The 17,383-nt window shown below is 49.6% G+C and overlaps 1 protein-coding gene across 18 annotated transcripts in view; it reads right to left on the reverse strand.

Annotated features, from left to right (window-relative positions):
• WDR27 (WD repeat domain 27) overlaps positions 1–17,383 on the reverse strand; it is a 169,085-nt gene that overhangs the window by 110,356 nt on the left and 41,346 nt on the right. For 16 of the 18 annotated variants that reach the window (XR_015726188.1, XM_087865709.1, XM_087865711.1 and 13 more), the window contains 5 exons: positions 11,378–11,475; positions 9,801–9,893; positions 5,088–5,209; positions 3,929–4,062; positions 77–174 (listed from right to left, as the gene is read on the reverse strand). Coding sequence is in view for 17 of the 18 variants with exons in the window: in XM_087865709.1 (XP_087721835.1) it covers positions 77–174; positions 3,929–4,062; positions 5,088–5,209; positions 9,801–9,893; positions 11,378–11,475 (545 nt within the window). In the remaining variant the exon portion in view is untranslated. Of the gene's footprint in view, positions 1–76; positions 175–770; positions 869–3,928; positions 4,063–5,087; positions 5,210–9,800; positions 9,894–11,377; positions 11,476–17,383 lie in introns of all 18 variants that reach the window. The other 2 variants (XM_087865713.1, XM_087865708.1) reach the window with 2 other exon arrangements.

Consider the following 17,383-nt stretch of genomic DNA (forward strand, 5'->3'; position numbering starts at 1 on the left):
GCCTGGGCCCTCAGCAGACGCTCTTGCCAGGGGGTGAGGCTCAGGATGTGAAAACCAAGAGCAGGGGCAAGGATACAGGAATAGAAGTCGTTTACGGCTGATAAACTGGTAATCTCTGTTATACCAGTCGTAGCAAGTCTGAAGACACGTTTGCACCTGCTCTTCTGTTTGTATCTGAAAGAAAAATAAAGATAATCGATCTTTCTGTTTCCCTCCCACAACTAAGCATTCTACTGTTAAAAAGCTGACTATGAAAAAAGTTTTCATATCACAATTACATTTTATAACATCAAAGGAATACGTCAGCTACCTTAATATTCCTTTAGGAAACTAACTTTTCCTATAGGAAAACTTCATGAAAAAATATCATATAAAGCCCCAAATAATTCATTCCTGTCTATGAGAAAGCAAATTTTTCTCCTAATTCTAAAATAATTATGTATACTTAAGAAGACATCCAACCAGTTATAAACTATCTGTATTTCCATTTACACATATGTTGTTAATACTTTCTAAAGGGTAACATAAGCAGTTAGTATTGGTTTAATAAACATACGACCTCAAGAATCCCTAACAATAATTTTGTAAAGGAAGGGAACCTGCCAGCAATCTTACAATGTGATCCTGGCCCACACAGGGCCAGGGGAACTCTCTAGGGATGGCCCAGCGGGGCAGGAGCAGGTGGGGGCTGGGGCAGAGCGCCGGGAGGGCTCCATGTCTGAGCCTGCTGGGCAGCTGAGAGGGGGGATGAACAGGCCATCAGCCTATACCTTCCACGGGTGGGTGAATGCTGCGTGGGGGCCTGGGGCCACATATGCAGGATAGGCACAGAGACGGGCATCCAGAGGGATGACTCAGACAGCAGGTCCTGGGGGGAATGGAGATGTGGAGGTCAGCCACACAGACTGGAGGGACAAATGGAGCGGAGTCACAGGAGAGTTTTGAAGGGAAGCTCAGTGACAACACAAAGATCCCACAAATTACTGTGCATTCCTGCTGAAAAACTGCGCGGGATCAAACAGCAGGTGGTTAATGGGGCAGAAAGCAGCCGTGTCATGGGAGAGCCACGGAAACAGCTCAGACCAGGACAGACACGTCAGAAAGATCACGCAAGCCAAGGGAGAACAGACACAGCTAAAATCACAGGATGTGGAGGTGAGGTGGGAATGGGGAAGGGACAGTCCCCGTTTAAGGCACAGGTATTCATGAGGCATAGCGGGCCTCATGCCAAATTTGGCTCAGAGGGAGAGGATCTGCTCCACGAGAAGGGCCGAGGTGCACTGAGCGGGCCGGCCAGAGCCCTGCCCAAGGAACAGACAGCTTTGCTGAGAGACACTCATGCCTGTGGCCCGGGGGAGGTTTGGCGTCCCATCATTTGAAGCCTTGCCAGTTTCCAAGAGTCACGACCCCCAGCTGACTCTGGCGTTCCAGTGGGGAAAGCAGCTGCAGCCCAAGAAAGCAGCAGGCCTGGGGAAGGGCCTTTCTCAAGCAACCTCCGTGGGTCATCTCCCCAGACAGAGGAGGTGAGGCCGCCTGGGCCGCACACGACCACCCGCTGAAGGGTTGGACCATTCGCAAAGGGGCATGTAAGCGCATGCGAGGCCAGCATGGAAGGAATCAGGTGTGAAGGCCATCTCCACGCCCCAGCTTTGTCTGCTGGACCAGAAGCAAATAGTCTGCAAACACAGTACTTCTTTCCAGGGAACTGTATTATCAAAAATGTGAAGACATTAAAAATGCCTGGCTTGCAACAACCAGTAACCATTCAGGTCCTAATACCTGGCTCCAAACTCAGGCCAGTGGGAAGCTGGCTGGTAAGATGCAGCAGGCACACGATGCCACGCCGCGGCCTCATGGGCATGAGCGCCCACGGCAGACCAGGGGCCAGGAAGCTACAGCGGTAATGCTACAAGGAGCCCAGGGCACTCTCTGCTGTCTGTCCGGCCACGGCACCTGCATCCCGCTCAGGAGCCTCTGTGACCCCACGGATACATCACACCTGAGCCAAATCCATCCCGGCCTCAGTGCACGTTTCTTGGCCAAGCGGCTGACCTAAGAGTAAGCCAATCTTCTTGCTGGGAGCCAGGGGTACCTGCCATGTGTGTTCCTCCTTCACAATGAGAAAGCTACCCCATCAGCCTACTAAGCTGAAAACTTGCCCACAGGTCTCCCAATGGGCACAAGGGGCTGGGGATGAAACAGAAGCCACAATGACTCACAAGACAGACCCTGAGCTCAGACCTGTTCAAACTCACACGCCCCACAGTAAGAGCACAGACACGCCGATGTGAGGGTGACTCCACACATCTGATGGGTGAGGGAAGTCTCGCAGCAATCCGCCCAGTTTATACACTCTGACAATTCCTGCCCTTACGTTCCTAAGACAGGTCCCAGCCCCAAAGGCCTGCATGCTCCCAGGGGTCTACCCCTTCATGCTGCTGTAAGAACATGAATGTGATGCCTGGAGCTCCAGCATCCACCTTGAAATCATAAAGTGAAAAGCAGCAGAACAGAACCAGCACACAGACCTCAAGTCTGTGAGCCTTAACCCTCCAGATGGCTCAACTCCAGGCTGACATGACGCACCGTAGTCAGGTACTTAGTTACAGGAAAGAAGACGGCATCCCCTGCAGAGAGGACAGAAGGACAGCCAGCCTCCAGAGAAAGACAAAACCTGCCCTCACTGTCTCGCTGCCAGCACAGAGCAGACGAGTCTGAAATCACCTGCCATGGTCCCATGTCCACATGTGCACAAGGAAATCCAGCAGACCACTGGTTAGAGAACAAGAGCGAGTCGGGAAAAGCCAGCTCTCTGGCAACAAGAGGATGGGTGAGGAAGCCATGGCACATTTCTGTTGTATAAAATTTCATAGCAAGGCTGCAAACAGACTGAAGTCACGTTCACAAGCATGGCTAAATCTCAGAAACACAATTCTGATTATTATGAAAGATGTGTTGCATTAGCAAATATAAAAGCATGGATGGGAAGCAAACACACCAATCTCAACAAGAGGACAGTTACAACAGCTAAGATTGGAAGCAGCCAGGTGCCCACGGACAGACGAACGGATGAAGAAGATGAGATGTACATATGTACAATGGAACAGTACTCAGCCATCAGAGAGGATGAGACCTTGCCACGTGCAACGAGGATGAACCTGGAGAGTAGTATGCTAAGTGAAAGAAGTCAGAGAAAAACAGACACCCTGTGATCTCACTTATATGTGGAATCTAAAAAACAAAAGAACAACGAAACAGAAACAGATTCATGCACACAGAGAATAAACTGGTGGCAGGTGGGGGGCATGGGTGGAAGAGGGGAAGGGGATTAGGAAATACGGGTCCGGGGATGGGAGTGCAGCACAGGACTATAGTGAATAGTACTGGGTAACTCTGTGTGGTGACAGATGGTAGCTACACTTACCGTGGTAAGGAGAAAAAGCAGAGGAACGAGGGGTGGGAACTGGCCTGGGAAGGCAGGCCATTAATTATCCCTGTAATGTTTTGTTTCTTTACGATATTTGAAAACAAAACAAATGTTAGTATTTGCACAGGGAGGTGTGAACAGGTGATCAGTCTGTATGTTTAGTACGTGTACGTGTGTGTGTGTGTGTGTATGAAGTGGTTCGTGTTTTAACTTCACTACAAGCACAGCAGGAATCGTCCCACGTAACATCAATCAGATACGCTGCTGAACCAAGGCAAGAGCTCCACCTGCAGAAGCCCCGGAGCCTCTCGTTGCGCCAAGGGCCCCGCGCCGCACCACAGACCAGCTCTGAGGAGGGAGAAGCCCATCCCTCGGCTCTCGCCAGCAGCTTGCGGTGAGGTGACATGTTTAAATGTAAACACTCTATTTACGGACAACCCAGTAAGAAACAGGGCTCCCCCGACCGTGCAGAGACAGGGAACGGAAGGGCAGACCACGCACCTCTGGATCTCATCCTTGCAAGTGTCCACGTGGTACGTGAGGAGCTGGAGCTCGGGGCCGGAAGACAGCAGTATGAAAGTGTCTATGTAATAGAACTGCGCAGACCCAACGGGCTTGGAAAACACGTCTCTGCCCTGCAATGCAAATCAGTCATCACGGCCAACGTAGCAGAGGCTGACAGGAGCCACACGGAGACGCCTACCAACCCACACGTCCACTCTAAACGCAGACACACTTCCTTAGGACCGGTTCACCATTTTGTTTCTTCTTCCCGACTATTTCTGAAAGATGTCGCATGATTAAAATTTTTCTGTAATGAGTATTTTGAATCCTGGCCATTTAAAAACTTTAAAATAAAACAAAATTGAAACTTGGCAGTGAGCATATTAAATAGCAAGGATTTTATTAACAACAAAATTCTAACCGTGGAACCCAGTTCTGAGACATCTGCTCTCAGGTGTGTGTTTCGAACCCACAGAGTCACGTGTGGGAGACGACAGTGTCAACGACCCTAAAACAGACCCGTCCCCATGAAGCTGCTTCCAAACACCTCGTCCTGGAGTCCCTGGTCTGCACACGTCCCTTCCTGGCCAGTCTTCCGAGGATTCAGTCCCCCTTTCACAGTAAGACCACAGGAGATAAGTGCTAACCACAGCTTTGACAATCTGCAGTTCGCCAGATCCTGATCTGACTCGTGGGGGCGCAGCCCTATTGTCACCTCCCTTTCCCCCGTCTCAGCTGTGACATCATCACCATCTCCCCTTCTCGCCTCTCCCGTTGTGTCCAAATGGTCTCTTATAAGCATGTGGAAACGCTCACAGGTAACTGTGCCTGCACACAACTGCACACATGCCCGTGTGTGTGCGAGGCTGTCACGCCTCTATGCACGTGACACGTGTGTGTGTGTGCACGCGCGCACACACACACACAACACACACACACACACACACACACACACACACACACACGAAAATGCTGAGTCATCGACCATGGTGGGTGCACTGAGGCAACTCTGGTTCACCCCGTTTCCCACGCTCCCGGTGAGGGTAAAAGCCCGGGGCCCAAGAAGGTGCTGCGTGCCTCTGTGAGTCTGCCAGTCTGGGGGCCACAGGGCTGGTCAGGGAAACCCTGCCCGTAACCGACTGGGGTCGCCCATTACCACACACAACACGAGTTCCGCCCTGCGGAGCGACCACAGCCGCAGCGTCCCGTCCTGGGAAGCAGATAGCAGCCGCCGGCCGTCATGGCTCCAGCACACGGTGCTCACTGCCCCGTCGTGACCTGGCGGGAGACAGAAGCAGAGGGGCCCTAGGCCTCCCGTCCAGCAGGACGCAGCTCCTCCAGCAGCAGATCGCTGGGCCGGCAGCGCTGCCAAGCTACGGTGGCGCCAGGGAAACCGAAGCCCGAGCAGGTGAACCGTGCTCATTTAAAGGCTATTTCAAAATGTACGGGACATGCACGTAAGGAACATGGGTGCACGTAAGGAACATAAACTGTAGAAACTCATAAAATGTAGCATTATAAGAAGTACAGAAGTCTGTGGGCGTCACAATAACGCGTCTTCAAGAAGTGTTATTCCCTTAGCACTGAAGGGACAGGTCAGAAGGGCGTGCTGAGTGCAGCCACATGTGGTCTGTTACCGTTAGGGCCGTCGGCGTCTGGGCCCTGCGCAGCGGCCGTGCTCAGTGTCCGGGACCGCTGCACACAGGCCACCTCGCCAGCAGCAGGGCTGATGAATGTGCCCCACGAGAGCCTCCCCAGCAGACAGGAGTGTACAGGAATGAGATGAGAAGTAACATTCAACCCCTATCACGGGATCAAGAACATACTGGTTACTTGCTTCTCACTTCTCATCGAAACACCTGAAGAGAAGCTCTACCGCCAACTGCGGTCTGTCCTTTGGGCTGTTATGACCCCTTGACCTCTGTGCCCGCCACTACTGGCCCTGACTTGGCAGACAGCGAAACCCTGCCTTCTGATGTGACCCCTCCTCATGTCTAGCGATCAGGATGTCGGATCACTAAGTTCACAGGGAGCGGGCCCAGGGGTCAGGTGCTGCACCCACTCCTTCTATGCAAGGGCGCGTGCACTGAGGTAGGCTGGGGCCTGACCTGCCAGGCGCCGGGCTGGGCACCCAATACAGTCCACAGACTACTCCAACCACACACATGGTCATTGGGACAGCGGGTCCTTGCGAGCGGGTTCCCTGTCCCGCATCTGCCACAGCTCCACGCTGCCCAGCAGTCCACGCGGCCCTGAGGAAGTGGCTGGCAGCACGGGGCCCCAGAGAACAGACGCATGCCTCTGCAGGAACCAGATGCACTAGCACCGGGCCAGCCCACCTGCCAGCCCCACTCCTTCCCACTGGGCACCTGCTGTCTCTGACACAGGCCGACCTCTGCATCCTGCCTCCATCAGAGGCGCTTAGAAAGGTCAGCACCCCAGGAGGCAATCGTAAAAGGGTCCTGACGCTGCTGCTCTGAGAAGCAGAGGAGCCCAAGGAAAGGCAGAGACAGGCTGGCCGTTGCGGAAATGAAAACTGTGGGCTTGGGGCGCCTGGGTGGCTCAGTCCTTAAGCGTCTGCCTTCGGCTCAGGTCATGATCCCAGCATTCTGGAATGGAGCCCCACATCGGGCTCCCTGCTCAGTGAGAAGCCTGCTTCTCCCTCTCCCTCTGCCCCTGCTTGTGTTCCCTCTCTCGCTTTCTCTCTCTCTGTCAAATAAGTAAATAAAATCTTTAAAAAGAAAAGAAAAAAGAAAACCGTGGGCTTTATGGAGTGGAGAGGGACAGAGAGAGGGCAGGCTAGGGTGCGAGTGCCCACGGCCACGGCACAACTGGGAAGTCTGGATGGTACTGTGCTACACGGGGCACGTGGGACAGGCCTGGTGACCCCAGCGCCACAGCAAAGCCCCTTTCTCTGTGGGCTTTGCAGGTCCGCGTCTGGCCAGGACAGCGGAGAGAGGACCCATGGACTCAGCAGCGCATCCGGGAGCTTGCCAGCCTCCAGCTCAAGCACTCTGTGACTGAACATGCACGGAAGCCAGCACCCCCGGAAGGATATTCTTGCTGCGGCCGGACCACGGCAGAGGACACAGGGAGCTGCATACCAGCCAGAGAACCAATGAGGAAGAGATGGAAACGCAGGAGGGATTTATAGAGTGCGCACTGCCGTTCTGTAGCGCGACCCAAGACAACCAGAGCTGGATTTCCTGAAATAGCTCTGCTGCCCTCTGGTGTAGTTTCTGGGAGTTTTACCAGGAGGACAAAGGCCCCATCACACCAGGCTGCAGGCCCGCACCATTGCTGCTTTGCGGGGAGCAGCAAGGCTGGGGGACACAATGCGTGTAATTGTCACCGGGTACGGCGCCCGTGATGTTTCACTGAAGGTCAGTGTGTCTGATAGCCACAACCACACGCTAGCGTCCCAAGTCTGTGGACCCGGCCGCAGGCTCAGGGTGAGGGCATGAAATGTAGGCAGCTCTGCCTGCTCCGGCTCTGGGACCTGCAGACGCACCTGGATTCCCAGCCCAGTGGCTCCCTTCCTCGACATCGCAGAGGGGAGCTGAGACTGCCACCACCTCACCCACGAGTCAGGGACACGTACTCTGAAGTCACCACCGTTTAACTGGGTGTAATTCTTCCCAATTAAGTGATAATCCACTGCAGAGTGAGAACACCCTCCTCTGTCCTTCCGTCCCTCCCTGCTAACTAGTATTCCAGCCTGGAAGCCCAGACAAGATCAACTGAGTTACCAAAGAAGAAGTGCTCCCATCGTAGAAACTGTAAAGGGGCGTCACTCTGCTGGTCCCCAGGCATCACAAGGCATCCCAGTGCATCAGCTGGGAGGCCAGGGACAGACCTCTCTGACTCCGAATGACAACCCTACACGACCTTCTCCTCTGAGCTCCACCCTGCACACAAGCAGCTGTGATCTCGAGGCCTGGTGCAGGGACCCCAGTTCCAGCTGGACAGCGTGCCTAGCAGGGACCTCGGCTGGGCTCCTCCTTCCTCCCCTCAGGTCAGCCCCATGCTGCACACACTGCCTTCTCACGGAACCACACTGAGGGCCTCCCACCTTGGATGGCAGATGCCCCTGTGGTGTGCACACTGGGGTGATGAACCCCAGGAACAGAAGGAGCAGGAACACAAGACATTTCTGAGTCCTCTCCTTCCCTGGGGCCAGGGCCTTGCCTGAGGTGTGTGACCCCCATGCCACAGAGAAGGAACACAGGGTGGCAGTAGCGTGGCCGAGATCAAGCAGACGGGGAGAACTTAACACCAGGAAGCAAGACATTCTGAGAGCAAGTCCACCCTTTTTTCAGAATTGGTTTTTATGCAACTCCATAATATTTAATAAAATCTTAATCAAATTTAATCTTATGAAGTGGCTGGCCCCAGAATTCCACTGTTACACCCCTCAGCCTTGGGCGCATCCTCCCGTGATGTGCTCAGATCCATCCACCCGTGTCCTTGAGCTTCTGTTCTGTGCCCAGCACTCACTAACTGAGGGATGGAAGCAGCGTCCCCACAATGCTTGGGCTGGGCAACCAGGTGTGACGGGAAGCGTTCCACATTCAAAGGCCCTTACTAAATTAAACGCGATCATGACCACTGGTTTTCAAGCTGGGACACACAGCCGGCTGTGCTCTCCTGGGACCCAGTCCTGAGTTCTCCAGGAGGGAATTCTAACTTAGCATCTAATTGTAACCACAATGAAACATCCAGATGATACTGGTCTCATTTGCCCTAGATTGCAATGAAAATTAAAGCGCCCATTTTCCTGCTTTTTGCGTGAAGTGTGGAGAAAGCAATCGTATTTTCAAAGTTGAACCATATGACTAGTAACCCAGCGGTACACGGCGGAATGGTGTTCTAGAACAAGTGGGGTGGGTAAGAACGACTCTTTTCTCCAAAAGACAAACAGGGCACTTTTTTAAAAGGTGAGTTTGAACATCTCCTGCATTATCTGAATTCAGCCACAAGCCCTATTCCTTCAATAAAACAGAGAAACATCCACATCCAACATAATTGCCATTTCTATCCACTGTTGAGCGATAGAAACACACCCACATGGAGTCCCGGGCACACGCAAGGTGCCTTAACAAGAGCATTCAGAACCAAGGTTTTGAGCCAGGAGGAGCCACAGAGCATAGGGGACAAGGTGGGCTGCGGGCCAGGAAGCTGCCCCCAGAGGGCCCCCCCCCCCCCCGCCGCCATCCTGTCAGGAGACCCGCTGTAGCCCCTGGAGGTGGCCGAGTCTGGGAGAACACTGCGGGGCATGCTCCTGCACCCCTCCACCCACCACGCCTCACGCCCTCCGCCAGGCGCCTCTCCCCTACTTCACAGAAACACCTGGACTGGCAGCATTTCTGGGGTTTTTTGTGTTTTTGTTGTTGCTAAAATATCTACCAAGTGTGAGTCTTGCAGCGAGCGGGCCCAGGAGCCTGACTGAGAGTGGGGGTAGCTCAGGGCTCCAGGACTAGGAATCTGTCAGGAAGCTAAAACAGCAAGACTTCCAACACTGCTGCCCTCACCTCAAATCTACTCACCCGAGAAACATCCTCACCTCCTTACCTTTATAAAAATGTCTGTGTATAAACCCTCCTAATTTTCCAAATGCGCTTTAGTCACGTCTGTAAGATCTGACTTTGCCCCTCCCCTGGAACTTTGTAAAAGCTTGGTTCCCTGACCGTGGGGCGCTCCCTGGCTCCACCCCCTCTGCCCAGTTTAGCGGGGCTAATCTAGTTCGCTAAACCTCCATGCAAGCCTTAGTTCCAGTCCAGTCTGATCTTGAGGAGAATAGCAACTGATACCCAGAACCAAAGGAGAACCACCCATAAATTCATAGTACTAAAATTAACACACGGCATACCTGAAAACACAGCAGGTGTCCCAGTGAGATCAGCGCGGAAGACCAGTGACAAGTGGTTAGCAAAGCCACAGGCGAGCCACTGTCCGTCTCCTGCTTAAACACAGTAAGAGAGATCCGTATAAGACCACGGCTCACAGGAGCCGCACTTGCAGCCACTGTCCGTCTCCTGCTTAAACACGGTAAGAGAGATCCGTATAAGACCACGGCTCACAGGAGCCGCACTTGCAGCCACTGTCCGTCTCCTGCTTAAACACGGTAAGAGAGATCCATATAAGACCACGGCTCACAGGAGCCGCACTTGCAGCCACTGTCCGTCTCCTGCTTAAACACGGTAAGAGAGATCCGTATAAGATCACGGCTCACAGGAGCCGCACTTGCAGCAGGTAAATACAGAATCTGAGTTAACCTGACATTCGTTTCGTCAGGTAGTGAGGGAACCTACAACAAACAGCACTTGCTCAACGGCTAAGCACCGCACTGTGAGGGTCCACCAGGTGGCAACCCCCAGGACGTTCTTTAGAGAGGACCCGGGAGTTAGGAGCCATAGGGCTGGTCAGAGTCAGCACGGGGTTCTGAACCCAGAGAACCCTAAGCCCCAGGGCATCCTGCCTCCCATCAACAGATTTTAAAGACACATACTGATCAGCTACACAGGAATAATTAAACCTACCCCTAACACAGGGCAGAACTAAGTTACAGATCCCCATGATTTTCCAACTCAAGGCTCCTACTTTATTTCTAATCACATCATACAATCATGATCATAAATAAGCAAGACTATCTCACACCACAAAGGTACTTTACTGATGATCGTATGTATCTCATTTCCCAAAATCACTCAAACATGTTTTGACTAAACTTACATGATAAACGAAGGGAACTTAGCATAGTTGGAAGTAATGAAAACTGCAGGAATGCCCTCAAAATGCTGAGGGATGGCCTTCTAGCCACCGGGACTGAGGACAAACATATCTTCTCCCCTCCGGGTAAGTCTAGAAACCAGAAACAACGTGTGCTCCTGCAGAAAGAGCTCAGATCGCAGAGCCACGTGGACGGGAGCTGCTCCCGACTCCTCCAAACTCACTTAGGAAAAGTGCTGAAGACCCAGCAAAGAGTCTGGCAGAGGCATTTCAACACGCTCGAGAGCGATGTGGCCACCACAAACCCAAAACGCGCAGGGCCCTGTAGGAAAGTCTCCTCCCAGGAGGGATGGCGACCACACAGGACACTGAAGTCATCCGCCCTGAGCGGTCTCCTCCACCTCCGCGAACCAGCCCGACCCCCTCGCGGCTCCCTCCAATGCTACAGAGGAGAGGGTCACACATGCAAAGCACAGAGCTGGGTGAGCTTCTAATTCCCAATCCAGGAGCTCCCATCTGTAGCAGCAACCAGCGTGAGCGCGGATGCCCTAATGCCAGTACGCTCAAAGGCGACGTGAGCTTTGATTTTAATCCGGACTCGAACAGTGCTACAAAACTTCATGCAACCGAGATTTTTGAAGCTCTATTTATGACAAAACAGGGGCAGGTAAAAGACCCTTGGAAATGCGGTGAAGGGCAGCCCTGGGCGCAGCGTACCTGAGTACTGGATGCAGCTTGCAGCAGCTGGCCCGTGTGCGAGGACACGCTGCTTGTGGACTTTGACTGGCGGAGAACTCTCCAAAGGGTATTCCTTACTTGAAGGAACATCAGAAAAATGAAAATCAAGAGAGTTCAAAATGAGATTAGAAATAAAACAATAGACTAGAAATGGTGGATTGTCCCCCGTTTACATGTGCAATTTCATTCTATCCAACTTGAATACATGCAAACACATGCAAAGCTATGAAATAACTGTAAAAAGGAGGGAGGATGTTTATCCTAGTTAAACCTAACATATAAAACAAAGATTGTATTATAGTGAAAAACACCAAATGAATGAAACAAAATCAGAGCAGCCAGAATTAAGATGGCAGAGGAGTACGGGACCCCTTTTTCAGCCGGTCCCCTGAGTCGAGGTGGATAGGTACCAGACCAGCTTGGACATTCACGGAATCAGCCTGAGACGCAGGAAGATACACCTGGATCTCTACAAATGAACATCTCCAGCACTGAGTATTGAGGTACGAAGCGGGGAGCCGTGAAACCGTGCACAGATATAGGAAGATAAACGGAAGGGGGAGGGAGCCGCCGCGTTCGGGCGCCGGGAAGCGGTAGCCACCTGCACAGGGGAGCGGGCAGACTCGCGGACCGGCACCCTCGAGAGAGCAGACTGAGACCATGAGCCAGGGAATGCGCGCAACCACACTGAAACGGAGCTCCGGTGCGCTCACTGGAACCAGACTGAGACCGGGAGCTCCGGGAGCGCGTGGGGGCGGCTGGCGGCTGGCAGCGTTAGAAACACAAAGGACAGAGACGCGCCAGCCCTGGAAGTGAGCGCTGGGACGCCGGGTGTGGGGCGCACATCCCGGGACATTGCAGGGTTCAGCAGCACCAACAGTAACAGAGTTAAAGTGGCCAGAACATCAGTGGAGAACGGTCCGCGATCCCTCTGTTCTGAGACAGAGGCTGAGATTCGGCCACTGCTGCTCTGACTCTCAGAAGAGGCACAGCAAGCCACCAGGGAAAGCCGCCAGAGAACAAAAGCCTGGAAATACCAGCTCACAGTGTGCCCATCCCCATCCCCCCTCGCAGGGGACACGGAGACTCTACCCAAACAGGGTTGCCTGAGTATCGGCGCGGCAGGCCCCTCCCCCAGAAGGCAGGCTGAAAAATCAAGAAGCCCACATCCCTAAGATTCCTATAAAACAAGGGCACACGACCTGGGTCCCAGTCAATAATTTGGGCTCTGGAAAACCCCGCACCCTCTCCTCATCAGAATTACGAGAAGGAGAAATCCCCCCGAGCAAAGAAAAGACAATGAGTCTGTGGCCTCTGCCACAGAACTAACGGATATGGATGTAACCAAATTATCAGAAATGGAATTCAGAGTAACAATGGTCAAGATGATGTGTAGACTTGAAAAAAGTATTAACGAAAATGTTACTGAGAATATAGAATCTCTAAGGGTGGAAATGAGAACAAATCTGGCAGAAATTAAAAATTCTATGAGCCAAATGCAGTCAAAACTAGAGGGTCTGACGGCCAGGGTGAATGAGGCAGAAGAACGTATCAGCAAATTGGAGGATGGGTTAGTACAAGAGAAAGCTAAAATAGAAACTGGGCTCAAAAAAAATCCAATCTCAAGAATGTAGGTTACGGGAGATTACTGACTCAATGAAACGTTCCAATGTCAGAATCATCAGCATCCCCGAGGGGGTGGAGAAAAACAGAGGTCTAGAAGAGATATTTGAACAAATTGTAGCTGAAAACTTCCCTAATCTAGCAAGGGAAACAAAAATTCGTGTCCAAGAGGCAGAGAGGACCCCTCCCAAGCTCAACCATGACAGACCTACACCACGACACGTCATAGTGCATTTCGCAAATATTAGATCCAAGGATACAGTACTGAAAGTGGCCAGGGCAAAGAAATTTCTCACGTACCAAGGCAAAGGTATCAGGATTACGTCAGACCTGTCTACACAGACCTGGAATGAGAGAAAGGGTTGGGGAGCCATTTTTAAAGCTCTTTCAGAGAAAAACATGCAGCCAAGGATCCTTTATCCAGCAAGGTTGTCATTCAGAATTGATGGAGAAATAAAGACCTTCCAGAATCGCCAGTCATTGACCAATTTTGTAACCACGAAACCAGCCCTACAGGATATATTAAGGGGGGTTCTATAAAGGTAAAAAGGCCCCAAGAGTGATACAGAACAGAAAGTCACAATCGATAGAAACAAAGACTTTACTGGCAACATGGCAACATTAAAATCATATCTCTCAGTATTCAGTCTCAATGCAAATGGCCTAAAGGCTCCCATAAAGCGCCACAGGGTTGCAGATTGGATAAAAAGACATGACCCATCCATTTGCTGTCTACAAGAAACTCATTTTGAACCTAAAGATACATTCAGACTGACAGTGAAGGGATGGAGTACCATCTTGCACGCCAATGGACCTCAAAAGAAAGCTGGGGTAGCAATTCTCATATCAGAAAGATCGGATTTTAAACTAAAGACAATAGAGACACAGAAGGGCACTATATTATTCTTAAAGGATGTATCCAACAAGTGGATAAGACAATTATAAATATATATGCCCCCAACAGGGGAGCAGCAACTCTTAACACACAAGCCAACTCTAAACCAGAATAAAGAGACATATAGATAAAAATACGTTAATAGTAGGGGACCTCAACACTCCACTATCAGAAATAGATCACCCATGCAAAAAATCGACAAAGAAACAAGGGCTTTGAATGCCATACTCGACGAGTTGGACCTCATAGATATATATAGAACACTACACCCCAGAACCAAAGAATACTCATTCTATTCTAATGCCCATGGAACATTCTCAAGAATAGACCATGTTCTGGGACACAAAACAGGTCTCAACCAATACCAAAAGACTGAAATTATTCCCTGCATATTCTCAGACCACAAAGCTTTGAAATTGGAACTCAACCACAAGGAAAAATTTGGAAGAAACTCAAACACTTGGAGACTAAGAACCATCCTGCTCAGGAATGATTTGACAAACGAGGAAATCAAAAATCAATTTAAACAATTTATGGAGACCAAAGAAAATGAAAACACAACGGTCCAAAACCTAAGGGATACTGCAAAGGAAGTCCTAAGGGGGAAATACATAGCCATCCAAGCCTCACTCAAAAGAATAGAAAAATCTAAAATGCAGTTTTTATATTCTCACCTCAAGAAGCTGGAACAGCAACAGAGGGACAGGCTTAATCCACTCACGAGGAAGCAGTTGACCAAAATTAGAGTAGAAATCAACGAATTAGAAACCAGTAGTACAGTAGAGCAGATCAACAGAGCTAGAAGCTGGTTCTTTGAGAGAATCAATAAAATTGACAGACCACTGGCAAGACTTATCCAAAAGAATAGAGAAAGGACCCAAATTAATAAAATTATGAATGAAAAAGGAGAGGTCACAACCAACATCAATGAAATTGGAAGGATTATTAGAAACTTTTATCAACAGCTTTATGCCAATAAATTAAGCAATGTGGAAGAGATGGAGGCCTTCATGGAAACCTAAAAACTACCAAGACTGAAACAGGAAGAAATTGATTTTTTAAACAGGCCAATTAATTATGAAGAGATTGAGTCAGTGATAAACAACCTTCCAAAAAACAAAACTCCAGGCCCGGATGGTTTTCCTGGGGAATTCTACCAAGCATTCAAAGAAGAAATAATACCTATTCTCCTAAAGCTATTTCAAAAAATAGAAACAGAAGGAAAGCTACCAAACTCATTCTATGAGGCCAATATTACCTTGATCCCCAAACCAGGCAAAGACCCCATCAAAAAGGAGAATTACAGACCGATTTCCCTAATGAATATGGACGCCAAAATCCTCAACAAGATCCTGGCTAATAGAATCCAACAGTACATTAAAAGGATTATCCATCATGACCAAGTGGGGTTCATCCCTGGGATGCAAGGGTGGTTCAACATTCGCAAATCGATCGGGGTCTTAGATTTTATCCAGAAAGAAAAATTCAGAAATCATATGATTCTCTCAATAGATGCAGAAAAAGCATTTGACAAAATACTGCATCCTTTCCTGATTAAAACCCTTCAGAGTGTAGGAATACAGGGTACATTCCTCAATCTCATAAAAACCATCTATGAAAAGCCTACAGCAAATATCATTTTCAACGGGAAAAAGCTGGAAGCCTTTCCCTTAAGATCAGGAACACGACAAGGATGCCCACTCTCGCCACTATTATTCAAGACAGTACTAGAAGTCCTTGCAACAGCAATCAGACGACAAAAAGGGATCAAAGGTATTCAAATCAGCAAAGAAGTCAAACTGTCTCTCTTCGCAGATGACGTGATACTCTATATGGAAAACCCAAAAGAAGCCACTCCCAAACTATTAGAAGTTATAGAGCAATTCAGTAACGTGGCGGGATACAAAATCAATGCTCAGAAATCAGTTGCATTTCTATACACGAATAATGAGACGGAAGAAAGAGAAATTAGGGAATCCATCCCATTTACAATAGCACCAAAAACCATACGTTACCTTGGAATTAACTTAGCCAGAGACGTAAAGGACCTATATTCTAGAAACTATAAATCACTCTTGAAAGACATTGAGGAAGACACAAAAAGATGGAAAAATATTCCATGCTCATGGATCGGAAGAATTAACATAGTTAAAATGTCCATGCTACCCAGAGCGATCTACACTTTCAATGCTATCCCAATCAAATTACCAAGGACATTTTTCAAAGAACTGGAACAAATAGTCCTTAAATTTGTATGGAACCATAAAAGGCCCCGAATCGCCAAGGAACTGTTGAAAAGGAGAAACAAAGCTGGGGGCATCACAATGCCAGATTTCGAGCTGTACTACAAAGCTGTGATCACAAAGACAGCATGGTACTGGCACAAAAACAGAGACATAGACCAATGGAACAGTATAGAGAACCCAGAAATGGACCCTCGGCTCTTTGGGCAACTAATTTTTGATAAAGCAGGAAAAAACATCTGGTGGAAAAAAGATAGTCTCTTCAATAAATGGTGCTGGGAAAACTGGACAGCTACATGCAGAAGAATGAAACTTGACCACTCTCTCACACCATACACAAAGATAAACTCCAAATGGATGAAAGACCTCGATGTGAGACAGGAATCCATCAAAATTCTAGAGGAGAACATAGGCAGCAACCTCTACGACATCGGCCAAAGCAAACTTTTTCATGACACATCTCCAAAGGCAAGAGAAACAAAAGATAAAATGAACTTGTGGGACTTCATCCAGATAAAAAGTTTCTGCACAGCCAAGGAAACAATCAAAAAAACTAAGAGGCAGCCCACGGAATGGGAGAATGTATTTGCAGATGATGCTACAGATAAAAGACTGGTATCCAAGATCTACGAAGGACTTCTCAAACTCAATACGCGAGAAACAAATAAATCATAAAATGGGCAGAAGATATGAACACTTTTCCAGTGATGACATACAAATGGCTAACAGACACATGAAAAAATGTTCAAAATCATTAGCCATCAGGAGGGCACGTATTGCATGGTGCACTGGGTGTTATACACAACTAATGAATCATCGAACTTTACATCAAAAACCAGGGATGTACTGTATAGTGACTAACATAATAAAAAAACATTAAAATAAAAAAATAACTCTGTAAAAAGCACTTTCTTCCAGAGGACCACAATGCATGCATTTCCAGCATAAACTCTCACGGATTTCTCACGTCCAACACACACTGAAGTGACTGTGGGAGCACTTGGGGAGAGAACACACACTACTTTCCAGAGTCACACTCTCCGTGGGCGGCCCTCATGGTCATTACTCTAGTTTACAAATGGCTATATCTGCCATGAGAATAACCACATTCCCAGTCTGTGAAAGAGACCGTGGACGGCTTGCGGGACAGGACCGGCGGCCAGGACCCCGCGCAGGGGCGGGCTGGCTGGAGCAGGTCCCACTGGACCAGGGAGCAGGCAGCAC

Source organism: Ursus americanus, chromosome 11 (genome assembly GCF_024610735.1).
Source record: "Ursus americanus isolate L20-20 chromosome 11, mUrsAme1.1.p, whole genome shotgun sequence".
Taxonomy (NCBI): Eukaryota; Metazoa; Chordata; class Mammalia; order Carnivora; family Ursidae; genus Ursus; species Ursus americanus.